The sequence below is a fragment of the Doryrhamphus excisus genome, chromosome 8 (genome assembly GCF_030265055.1).
Source record: "Doryrhamphus excisus isolate RoL2022-K1 chromosome 8, RoL_Dexc_1.0, whole genome shotgun sequence".
In the NCBI taxonomy this organism is placed as follows: Eukaryota; Metazoa; Chordata; class Actinopteri; order Syngnathiformes; family Syngnathidae; genus Doryrhamphus; species Doryrhamphus excisus.
Genome location: NC_080473.1, coordinates 20,665,697 through 20,686,459, shown reverse-complemented (window position 1 = coordinate 20,686,459; position 20,763 = coordinate 20,665,697). Strand labels below are relative to the sequence as shown.

At 41.6% G+C, this 20,763-nt stretch overlaps 1 protein-coding gene and 1 long non-coding RNA gene across 17 annotated transcripts in view; one reads left to right on the top strand and one right to left on the bottom strand.

Annotated features, from left to right (window-relative positions):
* Nucleotides 1-20,763, top strand: part of robo2 (roundabout, axon guidance receptor, homolog 2 (Drosophila)) — a 386,548-nt gene that overhangs the window by 278,859 nt on the left and 86,926 nt on the right. For all 7 annotated transcript variants that reach the window (XM_058079123.1, XM_058079125.1, XM_058079127.1 and 4 more), the window contains 3 exons: nt 16,624-16,781; nt 17,609-17,729; nt 17,959-18,097. In XM_058079123.1, coding sequence (XP_057935106.1) covers nt 16,624-16,781; nt 17,609-17,729; nt 17,959-18,097 — 418 coding nt within the window. The remainder of the gene's footprint in view (nt 1-16,623; nt 16,782-17,608; nt 17,730-17,958; nt 18,098-20,763) is intronic.
* Nucleotides 1-20,763, bottom strand: part of LOC131134174 (uncharacterized) — a 57,680-nt gene that overhangs the window by 34,253 nt on the left and 2,664 nt on the right. For 4 of the 10 annotated variants that reach the window (XR_009131353.1, XR_009131351.1, XR_009131352.1 and 1 more), the window contains exons 4-7: nt 17,969-18,135; nt 16,575-16,732; nt 3,391-3,448; nt 963-1,070 (exon numbers count right to left, since the gene is read on the bottom strand). This is a non-coding gene — a long non-coding RNA (uncharacterized LOC131134174). Of the gene's footprint in view, nt 1-465; nt 886-962; nt 1,071-3,390; nt 3,449-16,574; nt 16,733-16,804; nt 16,853-17,968; nt 18,136-20,763 lie in introns of those variants that run through there. The other 6 variants (XR_009131357.1, XR_009131355.1, XR_009131358.1 and 3 more) reach the window with 5 other exon arrangements.

Sequence of the window (20,763 nt, the reverse complement as noted above, 5' to 3'; positions counted from 1 at the left end):
CAATAAAAGCTCTGATAAAACATTCCACTGTTCTCAAATATCTTAATTTTTATTTTTCTACACAAAATAAGATGAAAAATAAATAAACAAATCAAGAATAAAGAAAATCAATCAATCAGTAATAAATAAATATAATAATAATAATAAAACAACAAATAATAAAAACTTAAGAAACCACATATAGTTGGTGGATAGACAAATTATTTTTTTCAGATTAAAATGAACAAAGCATTATTAGAGCCCTGTAGACATGACAAAACACGACTATAGTCACATTTATACTCTTTTTATTTACAACATATTGCGCAACTGCAGGGTCTTGAGACACATGCTAACTCGCAAACGAGAGAGCTAGCGACCTAAACGGTAGCCTTCAAGTTATTTCCTTTCAACTTAAATAGCCAAAAACTTACCACTTCCACACGGATAGGGAGGATAACTATTAACACTTATTTAACCTTTAACATGAACATTAATCAAACGTAATAATTTTTTCTGGGTACATGATACCATACAGCATCCATATCAAACTTGCGCGGGCCGCACTAACATTAAACAAAATCAAGGCGGGGACCTAAAGTAGCATCCTGCGGGCCACATTTGGCCCGCGGGCCGTGTGTTTGAGACCCCTGATGTATACCATTGTTTCCGGAAAACAGCTTCACCCCCTTGTGATAGCTCGTTTAGTTCCTAGGTAGTTCCCTTCCTAGTTCATGCCCTTATTTTGTATTCACTTCCTTTGTTACTCTCTTCTGTTTTCTGTTGATTTCCATTTTCTCCCGCACCTGTTTTCCATTTGTGATTGCTATTTAGTTCAGGTGCGCGTTCCTTTGTTTGTCGGTTCATTGCCATGTTTTGAGTTGGACTTGCTAGTGCGTCATTCTGCTGCATAGCATTAATAAATATATTTTTACGGAACGTGACAAAGATATCAATGACATAAACGCTAATTCTAAAACTACCTCATCCCGTTGATGTATCTTAACTCTGGATGCTGCAGTATCAAACTCCACAGTCTCCACTTTGTTGATGCATGCCTCGTTCTGATTCATGCCAGCGGTTTTGCTAACCTAGCAATGGAAAAGCATAGTGGAAAAACAGTATAAGAAAGAGAACAAAGATGGATTTCCCGCACACAACACAGACGGACGGGCTTTTCCAGGACGCCAAATTACCACTGTGACTATCCATTGATGAATGAAATTCCCCCTACATTACCACGTTACGTAAGGCTGGTGTAAAGTTATACAGTGCGGTACTGCACCGAGCCAGAGAGACGATTACGGATGCATCTAACGCAATTACTCCCACCGTAACACAATTAACGCAAATTGGATTGTGAAATAAGCGACTGGGGCCTGTCATGCCAAGTCGTCTAAGATGTAGCGCTCCTCCGCGGGACGACGCCAGGCGAGCTGCAGCTGAGATAAATCTCTGAGTGGAGCCGGGTAGTAAACATGAGTGAATTTGTTACTGCAACGCCAATTGATCGTTTGTGTATGTGAGCGTAATGTAACAGTGATTTGCTGAGTATGCGCCATTTATTTGACGTATTTAGTGTTGGGTGCAGCAATCAGGCTATAGCTTACTGGGGAAATGTATGTTTAAAATACTCTCCTGTAATGTTTACAGTACAAGATTACATGAGTCTGTAGTTCATATTACTTGAATAATAAGAAAAACATGAAGAAGCACATAAACTTGTGCTTAACATTAAATGTTATTTCTACTGTCTGCAACACTGCTTGAAATGATAACAAACCCCCTTGCTGATTTAAATTGTTTCCTGGTAATGGTAATGGTTTAATTTCATTTGAACATGCATCAGATTACAATTGAGTGCATCCCATAATCAGTTCCCAGTTCCACATGTCCAAAAGGAGTAGGAAGAAGCAAAGCTTATTAAATCCTACCCCTCCATCTGGTACTTTTACAATCAGTAACTGTTACATTTGTTCACTTCCTGCTTTCCTAATATAGTTAAAGTTTTTAATTTAATTTAATTTAATTTAATTTAATCAGTAACTGTTACATTTGTTCACTTCCTGCTTTCCTAATATAGTTAAAGTTTTTAATTTAATTTAATTTAATCAGTAACTGTTACATTTGTTCACTTCCTGCTTTCCTAATATAGTTAAAGTTTTTAATTTAATTTAATTTAATCAGTAACTGTTACATTTGTTCACTTCCTGCTTTCCTAATATAGTAAAAGTTTTTAATTTAATTTAATTTAATCAGTAACTGTTACATTTGTTCACTTCCTGCTTTCCTAATATAGTTAAAGTTTTTAATTTAATTTAATTTAATCAGTAACTGTTACATTTGTTCACTTCCTGCTTTCCTAATATAGTTAAAGTTTTTAATTTAATTTAATTTAATCAGTAACTGCTACATTTGTTCACTTCCTACTTTCCATAATACAGTTTAAGGTTTTTTTTTGTTTGTTTTGTTTTTTTTTTTAATAATGCACCTCGTACCGAAGTAGGAGGTGATATGAGCATCCAATGATATAATGGGTACCATAGTAACATAGTCAGTTTAGTGATATATATAGCACATCATGAATGGTTGTGTGTTTCTTATTATATAATGAAACATATGCAGAAACATATACACACAATTCATGAACACCTTCACCATTTCTGAATAATTGCCGACTTTAATGTGACCTTGGAGCAGGGATACAGTTTAATTTTTTTCCCTTCCTCTCAAGTTCAGATCTATAATCTGATCAATAAATGCCTTTAAATGTCTTTGCATTTGATCTGAAGGTGATTTAGCTCACCGACTGAGTCCGGGCTTATGCTTACTGGCCTTTAATGTTTCATGTATGTCATGACTGCTTCACCAAAAGGTTCTGCTCCAGTCGCAACATGTGAAGTATTATAGAAAATGTGTCACAGCGCAGAACAAATCATCTTTAGGTGTTGGATTTTTCCCTCTCAGGCAGTATTGATTGAAGGGAAGATGATCCGAGAAGGGCCATTTGGAGCACGGAGGAGGGGTCGGTGATGAACACCTCTTTTGGATCATTACACCTCAAACAGCAACGCCCCCTCATTGCGCATCCTCACACATGAAAAGCAACATTTCTACTTGATTTACATCAGGACTCTTTTTTTTTTTTTTTCTTAAAGATTTGTGTCTGCTGCCAGGGTGTTGCACAGCGAGCTCTGCAGCTGCAGCAGCGCACGCATGAATGCGCATCCCTGACGGGTGGGGCTCTGTCACAATGAGCGCAAGGAGGCAAACAAGGCACACACACACAAGCGCTGCATTTTAATGCTGCGTTTTCACCGTGCAGACATGCACGTTTTGCTAAATGTTCACTTTGGCACCGCGTGCTATATCTTTTAAGTGCGCTGTTGTTATTGATGTGGAAATAAGTACCTCGCTTGGCGTCCCTCTCACTTTACAGCAGCCAATATCACACCTCCATTCGCTTGGGCTGTAAAAAAAAGAAAGATAAAACGCACATCACCTTCACAAATATAGTGTTAAAAGATGTATTTTTTACATTTAGATTGAGTGAAATTAGCTCGTAATCACCTCTATAATACCAAAAGTATAATGCCAAACAAACAAACATTAGACACTGAATGCGCTGTTATTGTTTAGCTGGATGCTATTAGCTTGTGTGCTTAGTTTAGCCCTAGCAATATACCGAAGACGATAGCAAAACAAAGGCAAACTGACAACTAAAAACGTAAACTAGACCATAAAAATAAGACAAAAACGTCATTATATGTATATCACCTTTACGAGAAAAGAAGACTTTACTATGTCCTATTTATTATTGTAAATAATAAGGTGCTAGCATGATGACTGTTAGCATGTTAGCATTTAAGCTAATTTGCTCATGTTTAAAAGCAAATACACACATGCATGATGCAGGGACGTTGTAGGACATCCTTGGCACTTTCTAAACTTGAGGCTCTCTTGCTAGGTACCAGCATAATGACTGTTAGCATGTTAGCATTTAAGCTAATTTACTCATGTTTAAAGGCAAATACACACATGGCATGATGTGGGGAGGTTATAGGACAACCTTGGCAGTTTCTAAACTTGAGGCCCTCTTGCTAGCTGCTAGCATGGTAGCCGTTAGCATGTTAGCATTTAAGCTAATTTACTCATGTCTAAAGGCAAATACACACATGGCATGATGTAGGGATGTTATAGGATAACCTTGGCACTTTCTAAACTTGAGACTCTCTTGCTACGTGCTAGCATGATGACTGTTAGCATGCTAGCATTTTTACTAATTTACTCATGTCTAAAGGCAAATACACACGTGGCATGATGTGGGGACACTGTAGGACTGCCCCAAACTTTTCGGGACCTGAGGCTGTTTTGCCACGTGTTAGCACGGTAGCCGTTAGCATGTTAGCATTTTAGCTAATTTACTCAAGTTTAAAGGCAAATACACACTTGGCATGATGTGGGGACACTATGGGACTGCATCAACCTTTTCCGTACTTGAGGCTTTCTTGCTAGGTGCTACCGCGGTAGCCGTTGGCACACCGGGCCCGAGGTTCACAAGTGGCCAGTCCATCAAAATTTCCGCGGGAATTTTCTAGTTAGTATTATTATTCTTCTTATTATTATTATCATTATCATTATCATTATCATTATCATTATTATTATTATTATTACTAACTTCTATTAATACTATTATTAGTTCTGGGTTTAAACAAAACTGCTAAACCTTTTCTTTGCTTGTCAACTTGCGATTAATTCAAATTAAACATACGGAGTAACTCATTACCACGGTTTCAAATATTGTGTACTTGGTTCATATTCAATCCCTTCTTTTTGGTTCATCACTTTTACACTCAGATCAGATAAGATTTGCTCACAAAGCTTAATTAACGAGCTCCCACAACTGTAGTATGACACATTTTTATAAGCTCCTGACTGCTTGCTGCTCATTACTGCCAATCCTATTACCGACCAAAACAATAAAACAGGCAGCGGCAAATAGGCTGCTTTAAAATATGTTTCAAAAAAAGCCCATTAAAGATTATAGAGGCTGCAGGGGATTTAGTACTCAAACTACGTTATATAATGTATTTGTGAGGTGGGCAATGCTAAATATATGCACTCAGTGACACTTAGATATTGTACAATGCACGATTGTAGTCCTTAAAAGGGGGGTGAGCTAATATGGTTTTCATTTCCCTCTCTAAGGCCTGTGGTGCGCCGAAATGTCATAAATGTGCAACCGGGCTTTGGAGTTTAGAACTGGTATCCAAGAAGCCGTTTCAAATGTGAGGGCCAGCACTAATGCAAAGCGACACTTCTGGCCCGACTCTCTGACTACCGATGACGCCCGGAGACCACCCGGAGGATCCCCTAAGTGCATCGTGGTTGCTGGATTGTTCCATTGACAGGAAGCATCGTGCTGTAAGGCAAGGCAGCACACCAGTTGGATCTGTTATCATGTTTCGACTACGACATTGCTAACTAACAGGAGGGGTCAGACTACAAGGTCTTTGAAGGCATCACAAAAATCTACATCAGACTTTCTTAGGGGAGGTTTGCTGGTGTCATGGTAGTGCTTTTACCCTAATGCTACGATGCAGTTTAGGATATTAGCTGATTATTAACAATATATCAAAATGAAGGAGTCATTTAAAATGTTACACCTACGTTAGGGTGGTCCTTATATGGGGGAGTCAAAAATGTGTTTTGTAAATGTTCAACTCTCACCCTCTAAATGTGTTAGCATATCAATAAAAACTCACTGTGCAAAATTTTGAATTTTTTAAACAATATTTAGAGGTTGCCCAAGGCCTCTGAATATTTCCAGAATTGCTCGTTTTTGAGGAAATTGTACCATTTTAAGAACGCAAAGCAAAATAAAATAAAACTTTATTGACTAGTCACTGTGACAGAGTGGTAACCAGCAAAATACAAGTAAATGACATCATTGAAATAAAATTTGAAAAAAACTTCTTATGCTTGTATCTCAAATAATGAAATCAGAACCATAGTATAATCTAAGGGGTCTAAGGGGTCTCAAACTCAATTTACTTGGGGGCCACTGGAGCTAGGGTGTCGGTGAGGCTGGGCCGCATCAGGTTTTCCCAAAAAAAAAAAAACACATTTATTAAAAACAGAAAAATGAATAAACTTTGCTTTGGTTCCGATTTTCTACAAGAAAAGCTCTAATAAAACATTCCACTGAACTTAAATAGCCAAAAACTTACCACTTCCACACGGATAGGGAGGATAACTATTAACAGTTATTTAACCTTTAACATGAACATGAATCAAACGTAATAATTTTTTCTGGGTACATGATACCATACAGCATCCATATCAAACTTGCGCGGGCCGCACTAACATTAAACTTTCATATCAAGGCCTCAAACTAGTGTCGGCCCGCGGACCACATGTTTGAGACCCCTGGCCAAAAGGAAATGGGCCACATTTAAAGGCAACGTTTATGGGACACTCTTGTTCTGTCTTCTCAACGGAGGACTGGGACACACCTTGTGTCTTCTTTGCACGTTGCTCAGTACAGGAAGTACAAACCACCAGCTAAATCATCCAAACCCAAACTGTCAGGAAGTCAATCCTCGTCCTTATCTTCGCCGCCACTACTACCACTACCCTCCCCGTGCATCTTCACCGTCCTCGATGTCTTACCACCCCCTCCTGGCTGTAAAGTGTCCACTCTGGACTGGAGCACAACATCAACCTCATTGCCCGGCGTTATCGAATTGGGCACAAAAAGCCACCGGCGTATTGTTCATCAGTATCAGCCACTTCTTGTTGCAGCACACTGGAGGCACGTGCCAACTAAATCACCCCCGACTCATAAGCAACAACAATGGCGCCAAATGAGAAGCCTCTAGAATGATTTTGTTGTTTCGTTTTGGCGCCTGCTAATGACAAAGTCCTGTGAGAATGCATGCCTAGTAAGGGAAGGATAAGACACGTCATTATTTATTATGCAAATGACCTCCATTTGAGACTCAATTAAGTGATTAGAAAGCTGTCGCTGCCTTCTTCTTCTTCTTCTTTTTTTTTTTTGCTTTGCTTTTCAGCACATTACGGTAATGAAGCCATTACTTCTTCAAGTGAATTCTAATGAGTTTTTAGCTAACATTTTAATGAGCTATACATTACCAGAAAGCATGGCTTAGACTGTTCGTGTGTGTACTTGTTCTAGCATTGTTCTGGCCTGTGAAGGGGAAAGGTTCATTAAGAGTTAATTATATTGTTTCTCAGGAGCGACATTAGTTTTTTTGGCTTTTTTTCCCCCGCTTTCCTTGACGGTCCAGCAGAATCGAACACCGCGCTCTGGCGGCCATTATAGTTCGGCCCCAGGGCTTGACTGTGCCAAATTAGAGATGCCGTTTGACAAATGAGCTTTGAGGAGAGCTGCTGTTCAAATCGGGAAGTTTGTTTTGGCTCGTTGTACAAATTAGAAGCAGGTGAGATACGAGCCTGTCCCCCAAGGTGACGCTTCTAAAGAGTCCACGCACGCGTCTCTTTGACCCGTTTAGACCTGTGTATCATTTTATTGTTTTGCTTACCCGATTGGTTGAAAGAAGTCTGGCGTAGCCCGGCAAAAACGGAGTGAAAAGTCCGGTGTAGCGCGTCTTAAACAGGGCAGTAAACCTGCCATTGCACACTGAAATGGACGAACATAAACGCAGCTGCCCAATCAACGAATGAAGGCACCAGAAGTTAAAAAGATGAAAGGTTCCGGGAGAATCCGAATGTCAGAACTGCTTCCGATCGATGCGTGATGCCCAACTCTATCTACATGGCGATTTCGAACACGCAAATATAAAAACTAATGGTGGGGTTATAGACAACCACTAAAATGATCTCTAATACCCAAGCAAAACTAAAGCCTAAACTTAAGACCTCAGCCAAGACCCAACTGTTAGTGAAAGTGGGATAAAAAAGTACGCTACTTGGCGACATTGAGACTTGAGTAAAAATTCAACGGGGCAGTAAACCTGCCATTGCACACTGAAATGGACGAACATAAACGCAGCTGCCCAATCAACGAATGAAGGCACCAGAAGTTAAAAAGATGAAAGGTTTCGGGTGAATCCGAATGTCAGAACTGGTTCCAATCGATGTGCGATGCCCAACCCAAATTACATGGCGATTTCGAACACGCAAATATAAAAACTAATGGTGGGGTTATAGACAACCACTAAAATGATCTCTAATACCCAAGCAAAACCAAAGCCTAAATTTAAGACCTCAGCCAAGACCCAACTCTTCGTGAAAGTGGGATAAAAAAGTACGCTACTTGGCGACATTGAGACTTGAGTCAAAATTCAACGGGGCAGTAAACCTGCCATTGCACACTGAAATGGACGAACATAAACGCAGCTGCCCAATCAACGAACAAAGGCACCAGAAGTTAAAAAGATGAAAGGTTCCGGGAGAATCCGAATGTCAGAACTGGTTCCAATCGAAACCCGATGCCCAACCCTATTTACGTGGCGATTTCGAACACGCAAATATAAAAACTAATGGTGGGGCTATGGACAACCACTGCCCATGGCTATGCTATTAAATGATCTCTAATACCCAAGCAAAACTAAAGCCTAAACTTAAGACCTCAGCCAAGACCCAACTCTTAGTGAAAGTGGGATAAAAAAGTATGCTACTTGGCGACATTGAGACTTGAGTCAAAATTCAACGGGGCAGTAAACCTGCCATTGCACACTGAAATGGACGAACATAAACGTAGCTGCCCAATCAACGAATGAAGGCACCAGAAGTTAAAAAGATGAAAGGTTCCGGGAGAATCGGGAATGTCGGAACTGGTTCTAATCGATGCACGATGCCTAACCCTATTTACATGGTGATTTCGAACACGCAAATATAAAAACGAATGGTGGGTCTATGGACAACCACTGCCCATGGCTATGCTATAATATTATCTCTAATACCCAAGCAAAACTAAAGCCTAAACTTAAGACCTCAGCCAAGACCCAACTCTTAGTGAAAGTGGGATAAAAAAGTAGTCTACTTGGCGACATTGAGACTTGAGTCAAAATTCAACGGGGCAGTAAACCTGCCATTGCACACTGAAATGAACGAACATAAACGTAGCTGCCCAATCAACGAATGAAGGCACCAGAAGTTAAAAAGATGAAAGGTTTCGGGAGAATTCGAATGTCAGAACTGGTTCCAATCGATGCATGATGCCCAACTCTATTTACATGGGGATTTCGAACACGCAAATATAAAAACGAATGGTGGGGCTATGGAGAACCACTGCCCATGGCTTTGCTAGAAAACGATCTCTAATACCCAAGCAAAACTAAAGCCTAAACTTGAGACTTTAATTGAGACTTGAGTCAAAATGGAGTGCGCTACTTGGCTCCAACTCATTTGCGATCGAAAAAAAGCAGGAACAATTGCAAGAACAAGAACACCCAGAGAAATATTATCTCAACTAAGTGATTAATTAATTCAGTCCAGTTTTCTTTGTCTTTGCCTCCACAAACTTCCATAGAAACCAGTTTGTGTTTTAGTCTAAATCTGCTAACTGTGTTGTTTGCTGCTATAAAAACCAACAAAGCAACGAGTTAGTCAGCGGTCGCTTGAGACTTTTGCACATTTGTTGTATATTCACCACCATGATGATGGCCTTTGCTCTTTTGTTCTCTTGCTGTTGTTTGGACATAATTGCTTCTCTGCATTTATGGTCAGCCATGTAAACAGAACCGCTTTCTTCTTCGCCGCCTCTTCACTTTGACCTTGAACAAGCATCCTCTCATCACGCCATTGTGTTGTCTAATGTCTCACCAAAGCACATATGCCCCGCCTCCTCCTCCATCACCCCTCTCAGGCATCCCTATACGTAGAAAAGATGCACATTTCACACTGTATCGCCATCCTTTGATTGTCCTCTACTGTGCTATATCGGCGGCAGTCATGGCTCTTTTTCATATATGCTGCATCTTATCTCCAAAAAGTGTTATTTAGCATCCCCCGGGGGCTCTGATAGAGAAGGAGATCATATCTGTGCTGAGGCCATAGTCCATAGAGAGCGTGCATCTGCAGTCAGAGCAGACAGACTGATGGCGACAAGCAAGGACGGGTGGCGGCGGGGGTGGAAGATGCTTCAGCAGAAAATAATGAATTCAGAAAATGGAAGCAAAACCTTCAATCCTGTCGTGTTTGGTTCCGTCCAAACAAACTCTGGTTTGTAGGGTGTGAATGAGATGGTGCGGTTCGGTATAGTACTTGAGAGTGTTAAAATGACAGCAAAAAGCATGCAGAAATGATAAATATATGTAACTATGACAACGGCAGCCTTGAAAAACTGTATAATTTGGAAGCTTTTTGCAATATTTGAGTTAATTCATTCATTCATTTTCTACCGCTTATCTTCACGAGGGCCGCGCCCGTGCTGGAGCCTACCCCAGCTGTCTTCAGGGTACACATTGGACTGGTGGCCAGCCAATCACAGAGCACATATAGACAAACAACCATTCCCACCGAGGGGTGTAAGAAACTTCGTTCCACAATACTGTATCGATATTAAAAAGTATGATATGGATATTTTTAGGCATTTATCATTGACTGTATATGGTATTTATTCAAGTGCAGACACGGCAAAGGTTGATTTCCGATTTGACTTGAAACCTCCGATGATTAGGTGGCAGCACTTACGTAGTCAATTAGGCAAGGACGTTGAACGAGATTGAACACAATTGGATTTCTACACAAAGTAGCACTACACAAAGTGCAGAAATTGACAAAAGCCATGCCGTTTGGAAAATGTGTCGTGTTTCCCGAATACTTTATTCTGCGAGTCCACTTAGCGAGACACCATAAGGACCTGCCGCTAGCAAGCAATGCTAAGGTCCTTTTTTAGACTACAAAAGTAGTACTGTGATATTGCGGGTATTTTGTTTTTTCAAATTGATATGACTATTTTGTTAAATAATGGTTATTTCAAGCATCCTAAAAGGACTTTTTACTGATGTTAGTTACTTTGTTCCACAAAAATACTCTTCTGATGGTGGATAAGTCAGGAACTGTATACATGCATTTTTTCACAGCTAATAGAATGTGAACATTTGAGCAGGATCTTGAGACATCATTTAATTTATTTATTTTTTATGTTTTTGTTTTTTTTTGTAAATTTAAAGCTGAATGTTAAAGCTTTATTTATCCAAATGCTACACTTTTAAGTTTTTACAGAGGAAAGTTTGTGTACTGTTCTAATGGAATACAAATGTGTTTAGTAAGTGCATATTGCTGGTGTAATTCAGTTTTTTTTAACTACAAGAAAAACAAAAAAAATATCGCCTTGTTAACAGTATTGTATCGTGAGCCAAGTATCGTAATACGTAGCGTATCGCCAGATTCTTGCCAATACATTCATACCTATGGACAATTTGGAGTGGCCAATTAACTTAGCATGTTTTTGGAATGTGGGAGGAAACCGGAGTACATGCAAACTCCACATAGAGATGCCCGAGGTGGGAATCAAACCTGGGTGTCCTAGCTGTGTGGCCTGTGCGCTAACCACTCGTCCACTTGTTCTATTTGAGTTTAATCACTCGTGTCCCAATAGGAATCTATACTTTATGTATACTATATGTTGTTTACTGCACAGCCTTTGGTCCCAGGACAAAAATAATGTGAACACAAATCGAACCGCACCAAAGTATCTTTTTGAAATTTTTGGTGTGGTCCAAAGACAGAGAGACCACGTGATGAGCGGCGCTAATGTCAAGTCTGGACTCATGGGCACCCTTGAGCATTCACAGCCTCGGGGTCTGCTGCCAGACGGCCATATTGTTCCAGCTGTTGCCTCACTCTGAGCTGCAGGAGTGTGTGTGTGTGTGTGTGTGTGTGTGTGTGTGTGTGTGTGTGTGGACCTGCTGAGGGGGTAATTTCTGCATCTGGATGAGTTGGAGGGGGGGCAAAGGTTATATTTGGCCAGTGGGAGGGCAAACGAGGAAACACATTGATCTTCTCATGTTTCAGGGATGTATTATGGAGTACAACATTATCCCTTTCCCTGCCTACAGCATTAAGAGTCGTATGAAACATCAGCGACAACACTCTGGCCTTTTTTGTCCTGTGACATATATACCGTGTCTCTTCTCCAAGGGGAGGAATTGAAAATGGAGACATTGTAATAGCACTCTTTGCAAGAAGCACTCCAGTGAAATGATACCGTAGCTCAGAGCTACCCTTTACAGCCAGCCTAGATGTTGTGTGTTTGTGTGTCTGAGAGGTTTATTTTCCAATCAGAGCACGACTGGTGTTTTGGCTTATGTCCTCGGGCTTATAGCACTTCTAATCTCCCTCTCTGTTCCTTAGCCCCTGACCTGGGAAGAATATCTCGAAAAGCACGCAGGGTCTTTTGTGCTGTAAACAGTTGTAGCGTTACACACAAAAACAAGATTCAAACCCCCCACAGCTTGCATACGCGGCTCGCACTTTGTGTTGCTAATGTCACAACAGGCCTCGGACATGTGGTGGTGAGGTGTCAGTGAAGTCAACCTGGGTGAACTTGAGCATGGTGGAGGTGAATGTGTTTGTCAGCACTTATCTTGGTATGCGGGCTGGAAGGAGGCCTCAGTCAAGGCTGCCCCCCCCGTCTTACTGACAGGCATTGTCACTCGCACTCATGGGGAAGAAAAGGGGGCACACCGGGCCAAATGTTTTGCCTGGTTGGGTATTCTCATATGGGCGTAGATCTTTCTTCGTTAGGTTAGATATCGGTTAGCATGGCTGTGAATTCAGAAATTCAGAATTATTAATAATATGAGAGAATTCATTCATTTTCTACCGCTTTTCCTCACAATGGTCATGGGGGGTGCTGGAGCCTATCCCAGCTGTCTTCAGGCGAGAGGCGGGGTACACCCTGGACTGGTGGCCAGCCAATCACAGGGCACATATAGACAAACAACCATTCACACTCACATTCATACCTATGGACAATTTGGAGTCGCCAATTAACCTAGCATGTTTTTGGAATGTGGGAGGAAACCGGAAAATCCACACAGAGATGGCCGAGGGTGGAATTGAACCCTGGTCTCCTAGCTGTGAGGTCTGCGCGCTAACCACACGACCGCCGTGCAGCCAAGACTAAGATTTTTTTTTCACAAATTATGTAAAAAAAATTATCAATGAATGCAGAAAGTCACAGGCGGTACAGTGGACGAGTGGTTAGCGCGCAGACATCACAGCAAGGAGACCAGGGTTCAATTCCACCCTCGGCCATCTCTGTGTGGAGTTTGCATGTTCTTCCCGTGCATGCATGGGTTTCCTCCCACATTCCAAAAACATGCTAGGTTAATTGGCCACTCCAAATTGTCCATAGGTATGAATGTGAGTGTGAATGGTTGTTTGTCTATATGTGCCCTGTGATTGGCTGGCGACCAGTCCAGGGTGGACCCCGCCTCTCGCCCGAAGACAGCTGGGATAGGCTCCAGCACCCCCCGCGACCCTCGTGAGGAAAAGCGGTAGCAAATGAATGAATGAATGCAGAAAGTCTTCCCAGATTAGTGGGATTCCCAGTCATCCAGGCCTCGATGATCCGCAAACGTTAAATCGAAACTGGACTTTTCTTGTTTGTTGAAGATCGTTCAAACTGCTTCTTCAATACACGACACAGTGCAATGACTCCTACATCGGAGAGACCAAACACAACAACATAGGCTGATGTCCGATAATCTGGATAGGGAGGACCGCCGTTTTGAGGAATTGTGAAAAATCGGAAAGTCCTTTCCTCAACAGAGGATTGTTTTCGCCCTCAAAGATCTCCTTATTTAAAGGGAAGAGTGGCCACTAAGGAGTTGGTTTGGCCCTCGGGCAGCCAAACCAGCTCAAGTACGGTGGTTCACCAGCCATGCCGGGCCACAACAACAACCCTGTAGTGACCACCCCCGGGGACACACCCACTAGGGACATGAATAGGGAAACTCCAGACCTTAAATTTTACAACTGAAGAAGCCTTTTGGGCAACAAACGTGAAGATTCCGTTGCGTCAATCGGATTCGCTAAGTAACAGTGCGTGGGTGTCTACTTTAGGCTTTTATTTTGGCAGAGACCACACTGCCTCGCTCATAAGCCCTGATACTGCTCCGTAGTGCAAGTACTCAAGTTCAAGGGTTTGATGCCGTGCCAAGTGGAGGAGCTGCACATTTGCTCCCACTTGCTGCACCACCATTCAAGTCAGCCCAATCCTCTGATATTTGCCAAATACTCGCAAATAAATAAATAAAAAAAATACACGAAGCAAAACGGGGAGATTAGTATTTCTCAGATATGGCTCCTTTTTAGCCTGCAGTCCAATTGACGTTTGCCAACAGTGGGAGGGCGCGACTGTAACAAAATATATAAATATTAATAAGCGGCGCCGTAAGTCGGTGGGAGGCGAGAGGTGTTTTTTGGTGCGAGTGTAGTGTTTCATGGGGATAGAAATGCAATTATACTCCGCCACGTCACTTGATCCAGTGCATGAATGCTGACAGGGGCGCCGCAGAGCACGATTTGACTTTTCCTGACATCAAATGCCACACTTGCTTATCAGCCAGTAAATGTGTTCCTTTGAAACAAAAGCATACCGTGCCTCGGGAACACAATCTTATAAGGCTGTATTGTGGTAACTGGAGTCTAAAATAAACTGCTTTGACTTTGATAGCTTGGAAACCCGTTTTTTGCTTTGCAATTTTCTTTTAATTTAGGATTTTTTTTCTGACTTCTTTTTTTTTTTTGCATCTATGATCAGCCATTGTTTTGGTTCCAAATAATGGTTTTGCATTGTTATTGTTTTTTGTCTTGGTTCAGCTTTTTCTAGGCGAAAAAGCAATATATTTTGTTTAGACTTCATAACGTTATTACTAACAATATTTGATGCTAAAGATGCTGAGTAACGTGTTAACTGCAATAGTAATCCCTTATACTCCCTCTTTTATGGCGGTTAATTGGTTCCAGACTCGACGGTGATAAGTGAATTTCTGCCAAGCAGAGCATAGAAACCTGAATACTACCGCCTAAATACGTTTTTTAAAGTAACACTTTCAGACTTTTTTTTAAATTTACGCTTAATTTAGGCAAAAAGTGCTAACAAAGGCATGTATTTAACCACAAAACAGCCTGATTAATTAATGTAGTTTGGAAACACTGGGATTAGAATATGTATGTAACCATGACAACAGTGTAATTAGTCCCTTCACATCTATTTGCTGATAACCGGTACGCAAAACTGCAAGATGCTCTTCATGTTATCATGTATCATTTGTGTACTCTGCAGCATTTGGATGCATGAACTTCCTCTGCAGATTAAATCAGATTACAGGGGGAAAAAAATCCTGTTTCCATCCAGTTCCCATGGGTGCCATCAGGAATGAATGGAGGGGAACAATTAAGTACAAACAAGTGGTATTGTTTCTGGTGCACATCAGCCCATGCTTTCAGACATCAGGAGTTCCATTTGTAAAGCAAACACAAGGGAGCGCATGGCGTCCATACAGCCTGAGAGTGTGTGTGTGGGGGGGGTCCTTTAATTACCTGAGCTCTTTAAATGAGAGGGAAGACCTGCATTGGAGACACAGAAACCTGTTTCTGCTTCTGTGTATTTCTTCTGCTTTCATTTGCATTCGCGTCACACAAAAGTGCCACACTGTAACCCCGGATAATTGGGTTGAAAGCTTCCTCCTGTTCCTCCACCCCACTCTGCCTCTCCACAGTGAAAATAAATAAGAGGAGCATATCTGTGCCGCTTTCCAGCAAGAGGCTAAGAAGGGCGAAGGTGCCTCGAGCGGTGGGACTAGTTAGCCCCTCTTATAATCCTGTCAACCCCTTGTGGAATTTACATAAGGACCCGTGGCCACCTTTCATTTAGACCCTCCTCAAACATCCTCGAACCAGCTTAGTCCTCTTCATTCATCAGGAGGAGGCGTGTATCTTTTTCTGGCTGCCGCACGGCTGGACGCCTGCTGAATCGGGAATTCCCAAACGTGGCATTCTCGAGATTAGATTTATTCTGGATCAAATGTTGAAGGATTTGTTTGAGAGCTCGCAGCAGGAGGCGGTCAGTGTGACCCTTCTGTATGGATTCTTTAAATGCACCTTCATCTCAGGGTTTAGTTTCCTCCGTTTGTGTTGGTTGTGTGCGTGCATAATGAGTGTGTTTCTACGAGAGGCGAGCAGAGTGATGAAAGGCCTACCTGAGGGTGATTAGACACAAAGCCCCCCCCTTGTTTATCGAACATTGTTTTTTTTAGCATTAGCACGACTCAGTGGGTGGGAGGGTTGTAGAGCAGCGTTGCGTGTATCCCTCCCACCCGTCAGACCGTATATGTGAATGACACCATGCTTCAGGGCATGCTGTCTGTGTTTGTTCTGCTGCTTCCACTGGGACCTCCATTACCTCCAATTAGCTTTCTCCGGAGCCGCACAAAGCCGCGTATCCCGTTAAGTAGCTGGGATTGGTTTTGCATGAAATCCACATCGTTACTACTAATACTTTCAATATTCGACGGTACAAGTGACTGTTTGGTATTTGGCGTGTAACTGTATACTTGCTGTGAATTGAAAAGAGGAGTGGTGACTTTACATACCTTTAAGTAATCCAGATTGTTAAAAACTGTTTTTCTGTCTTCTCTTCAGTGCTGCGAGACGATTTCCGACAGAACCCCACAGATGTGGTGGTGGCGGCGGGAGAACCAGCCATCTTGGAGTGTGTCCCTCCCAGAGGCCACCCCGAACCTACCATCTACTGGAAGAAGGACAAAGTGCGAATCGAGGATAAGGATGACAGGGTCAATGTGAGTATGTTGTGTTTACATACCTGGCAGGTGAAATGCATAATGGACTACTTCTTCACTTGCTAAATGTACTGCAAAAAAGGTCAGTAAGGATAATTCATAATGCCGCCTACAGAGAACATACTAACTCCTTATTTCTAAAATCACAAATACGTCAACTTGCTGATATAGTTCATCTTCAAACAGCTAAAATAATGCATAAGGCTAAAAATAAACAATTAGCTAAAAACACTTCTAAGCTAGGACAACGTTCAAAAGCCATAGCATTTCAGTATGTGGAATCAAACTAAGGAATGGATTGAGTAAGGAAATCAAACAATGCACAACGATGAGCCAATTCAAGAAACAATACAAGCAGTTGATGTTTGCTAAATACAAGGATGAAGAGTCTTGAACCAGTCATGATGTGCTATATATATCACTATATTGACACTTACTATGGTACCCATTATGTCATTGGATGCTCATATCACCTCATACTTCGGTACGGGAAAAAATAAAATAAAAATAAAAACTTAAACTATATTAGGAAAGCAGGAAGTGAACAAATGTAACAGTTACTGATTGTAAAAGTACCAGATGGAGGGGTAGGATTTAATAAGCTTTGCTTCTTCCTACTCGTTTTGGACATGTGGAACTGTGAACTGATTATTGTAATCTGATGCATGTTCAAATGAAATAAAACCATTACCATTACCTAGCATCTGTATTACTGTATCTTTCATTATAGTTCCGATCCATATGGTCTATTCTGTGTAAAGCAGGCTTGAAATGATGTTTCGGGATGAATCCAAAATAAACTAAAAAATCATGTCTTCTTCTCTAAGATCCGTGGAGGAAAGCTGATGATCTCCAACACGAGGAAGAGTGATGCTGGCATGTACATTTGTGTGGGCACCAACATGGTGGGAGAGAGGGACAGCGAGACAGCGCAAGTCACTGTGTTTGGTAAGCTTTATGTTTATATAACTACACCTGCACAATCAAATTGCTATTGTATGCTATGGTTACTTTGTTTCAGACATGTTTAATAATGTACATTAAGGAACGTCACATTGTTACATTTGCACAATTCAATGTATCCAAAAAGGAGTAGCTTATGTAATCCTACTCTTTCTCCACCGATACTCTGTGCCGTGTTTACAGTATCCTCATATGCTCGTTTCCCATTTCGCAGAGCGACCAACCTTCCTCCGCAGGCCCATCAACCAGGTGGTGCTGGAGGATGAGATGGTGGAGTTCCGCTGCCAGGTACAAGGAGACCCTCAGCCCAACGTGCGCTGGAGGAAAGATGACATCGATGTTCCTCGTGGGAGGTAAGCGAAATCTGGCAGATTTGTATCAAGTAATACACCTACAGGAAGGAGAAAAATACTGTTAAAATTGAGCTGCCTCCACTTGTCTGGAGAGACTTTTTAAAGTTGTCGGATGATGTTTGTGAGCATTTATGCGGTGTGTTGATTCCGATTTTCCGATCTCGTGGCTTTTCTCAAAATTAGAATCATACAATTGGAATTAATGCACCTATCCCAGCCCTTAAATGGCACCTGAAGTTGTAATGCCTGCCACTGCTCAAGCAAGACAAGGGTGCAGGAAAACAGCCAGAGAGTATCATGCATGTGTGTAGACGTGTGGGAGACAAACAGAAAGAAAAAAAATATGGCAGCTTCCCAAGCAGACGCAGCATGATGGAATGACAGGAGATTATAGCTGGGTGACGTGACCTTCAGGTGTCTCACGTACAGGTGGAGCTTTTCAGGTGAGATCTTGGCATCTCGCAAAGCTGGGAGATAATCACCACCCTTCTGTTTGAACCTCCGTCTCAGCCCGTATACCATCACTGACATGACACATGATACATTGGCGTGGAAGCGCAATAAAGGCCTGTAATTTACATCAGCGTTTGCACTTCCTGTAAAAGCTAATGATGCTAGTGTGATACACCTTTGCGGTGCTTGTCGTTCTCATTGTGATTCACGGTGAAGAGCGCCGTCATTGTCAGAAGTGGACTTCAGAGGGATGGGTCTCAGATAGCCTCATAAAACACAGACACAGTGGAGCTGACATCATCTCAAGGCTAGCGAGCATGGGCGGCGTGTTTGCGTCTGATAAGGGCTTGGTTCTCTGACCGCTGGGATGTGTGCATGGTGCCAAAGAAAACACAGAAGAAAGTGTTTGTGTTTGAAAGGGAGCTGGGTCTGGAGTCCGCACAGGAGCGCAAGTTTCAGTGCGGCTTTTCAAGGTTTGTTTGTAGTACTTTTTCCCCATAGTAAGTAATGGAAATGGAAATAGTCTGTTCCAGGATCAAGCCTTATATAAGCCTATATTGACTGGACAGGAAGTACAGGTTAACATTTTTAATTGCCATTTAAGTGTAAAAAGAACTTAACCACTGTTAATATTCATACTTTTGTTTTTTTTCTGGCATTTTGTGGCTTTTGGTTCCCATATAGGAAATAATGGGAAGAAAAATCATCCGTTCCAGGGTAAAACTGTCACCTTCATACAACATTTGTTATCTCTACAGGAAATTTTCCCATTCTTGACTGTTGTACTAGTGTACAAATAAGTAAACAATTTTCATTTCAGTGCACATCAGAAGATGAGCATTGAGTCTGCCTGTTTGCCTTTGCTCTGTATTGACAAAGGTTATACTGTCCTTATTATGGTATGTTGTATAAAAGAGCAACTGAAGGAGACCACACCCCGTTTTTTGCCATCCACGCTCTTTGTGTGTTTGCACTCTTTTGGCGCTTGTACGCTCGCAAGGAGGCATGCTGGAGCCTCAGCTGAGTAAACAGATCTATAATATTCTCAGTGGCTGCAGACAAACACACACTGGCTGCAGCCCCTTCACAATAAAGGGCTGAATTCGATGGCAATGATAGTGCACCTCTGTAGTTAATGTTGGGATTCTTTATTTGCATTAAATTACATAATAACACAGCCCTGTGCCGTTGCTCATGTTCCAAATTTACCGATATTTGTAATATAATATCCACATAATGGGCTAGTCTGCATGCGGTGTAATAAGCGGTCCACGGAGAGTTCCATGCTTGCAGAAACAATTAAAATGGCAATCTGGCACATGTCAGAGGAGTGTCTATAAATGGCAAATTAAGTTGTCAAGTAATAACAGATGTGTTGTTTTAACGGCCGACCGATCTTATATCTTCCTCCGCCGAGCAAGGTGTCTCATTACACGGATGCAAGGGCTATAATGGAATGGAGTCATCGCAAAAAGTCTCACATTTTCTGAAACTGCACATGCAGTGTTAATAGAACCACTCAAGTAAAAAGATATTTCATAATTCAGGGCTTGTTCCATCCTCCAATCACCCCATCACACACATTACAAGCAACTTTTTGCAGCGTGCATCTCAATATCGATTTCATTTAATGCTACATTTAGCTAGCTCACAGCCCTTTGCTTTGCCTTTATTTTACTTACATGCACCATATATGATGACAAAGAATGTATTCTATCAAATCAATGAGAACCGCTCCCCTGTTGGAGCCACTTGCTGGTCAAAATCTATTTTTTTTTCTAACGTTTAACGGAAAGTTGTCAGACTGCGTTCTTCTTCGTGGTGTTTTTCTTCTTCTGTTGTTTATTGGCGGTTGGCAAGCAGCTTTCGTGTGCGTTAGCGCCATCTGTGGAACAGAATCTAAACCCTTCTATACGCCATTCACAAGTCCAGTTTTATTACAAAAGAAAATACATATCTATATAAAACATGTGCCGAGCTTAATTATAAAATATTAGCAAGATTGAACTTTATCTTTTCCTGTTCCCGGGTGCGTTCTTTCAGCGAATGCTGAGATATGACGCAACACGGAGCTCAAGACGTTCTTCGATTTAAAAAAATGGAGGCGAGCAATCGGCACTGGACTGCTAAGGAAAGTTTGTTTTTGATTCAAACTAAATTCCATGACTGGACGAAGGAAAAACTGGCAATACGGAGTTATTCCAACAAGTGTA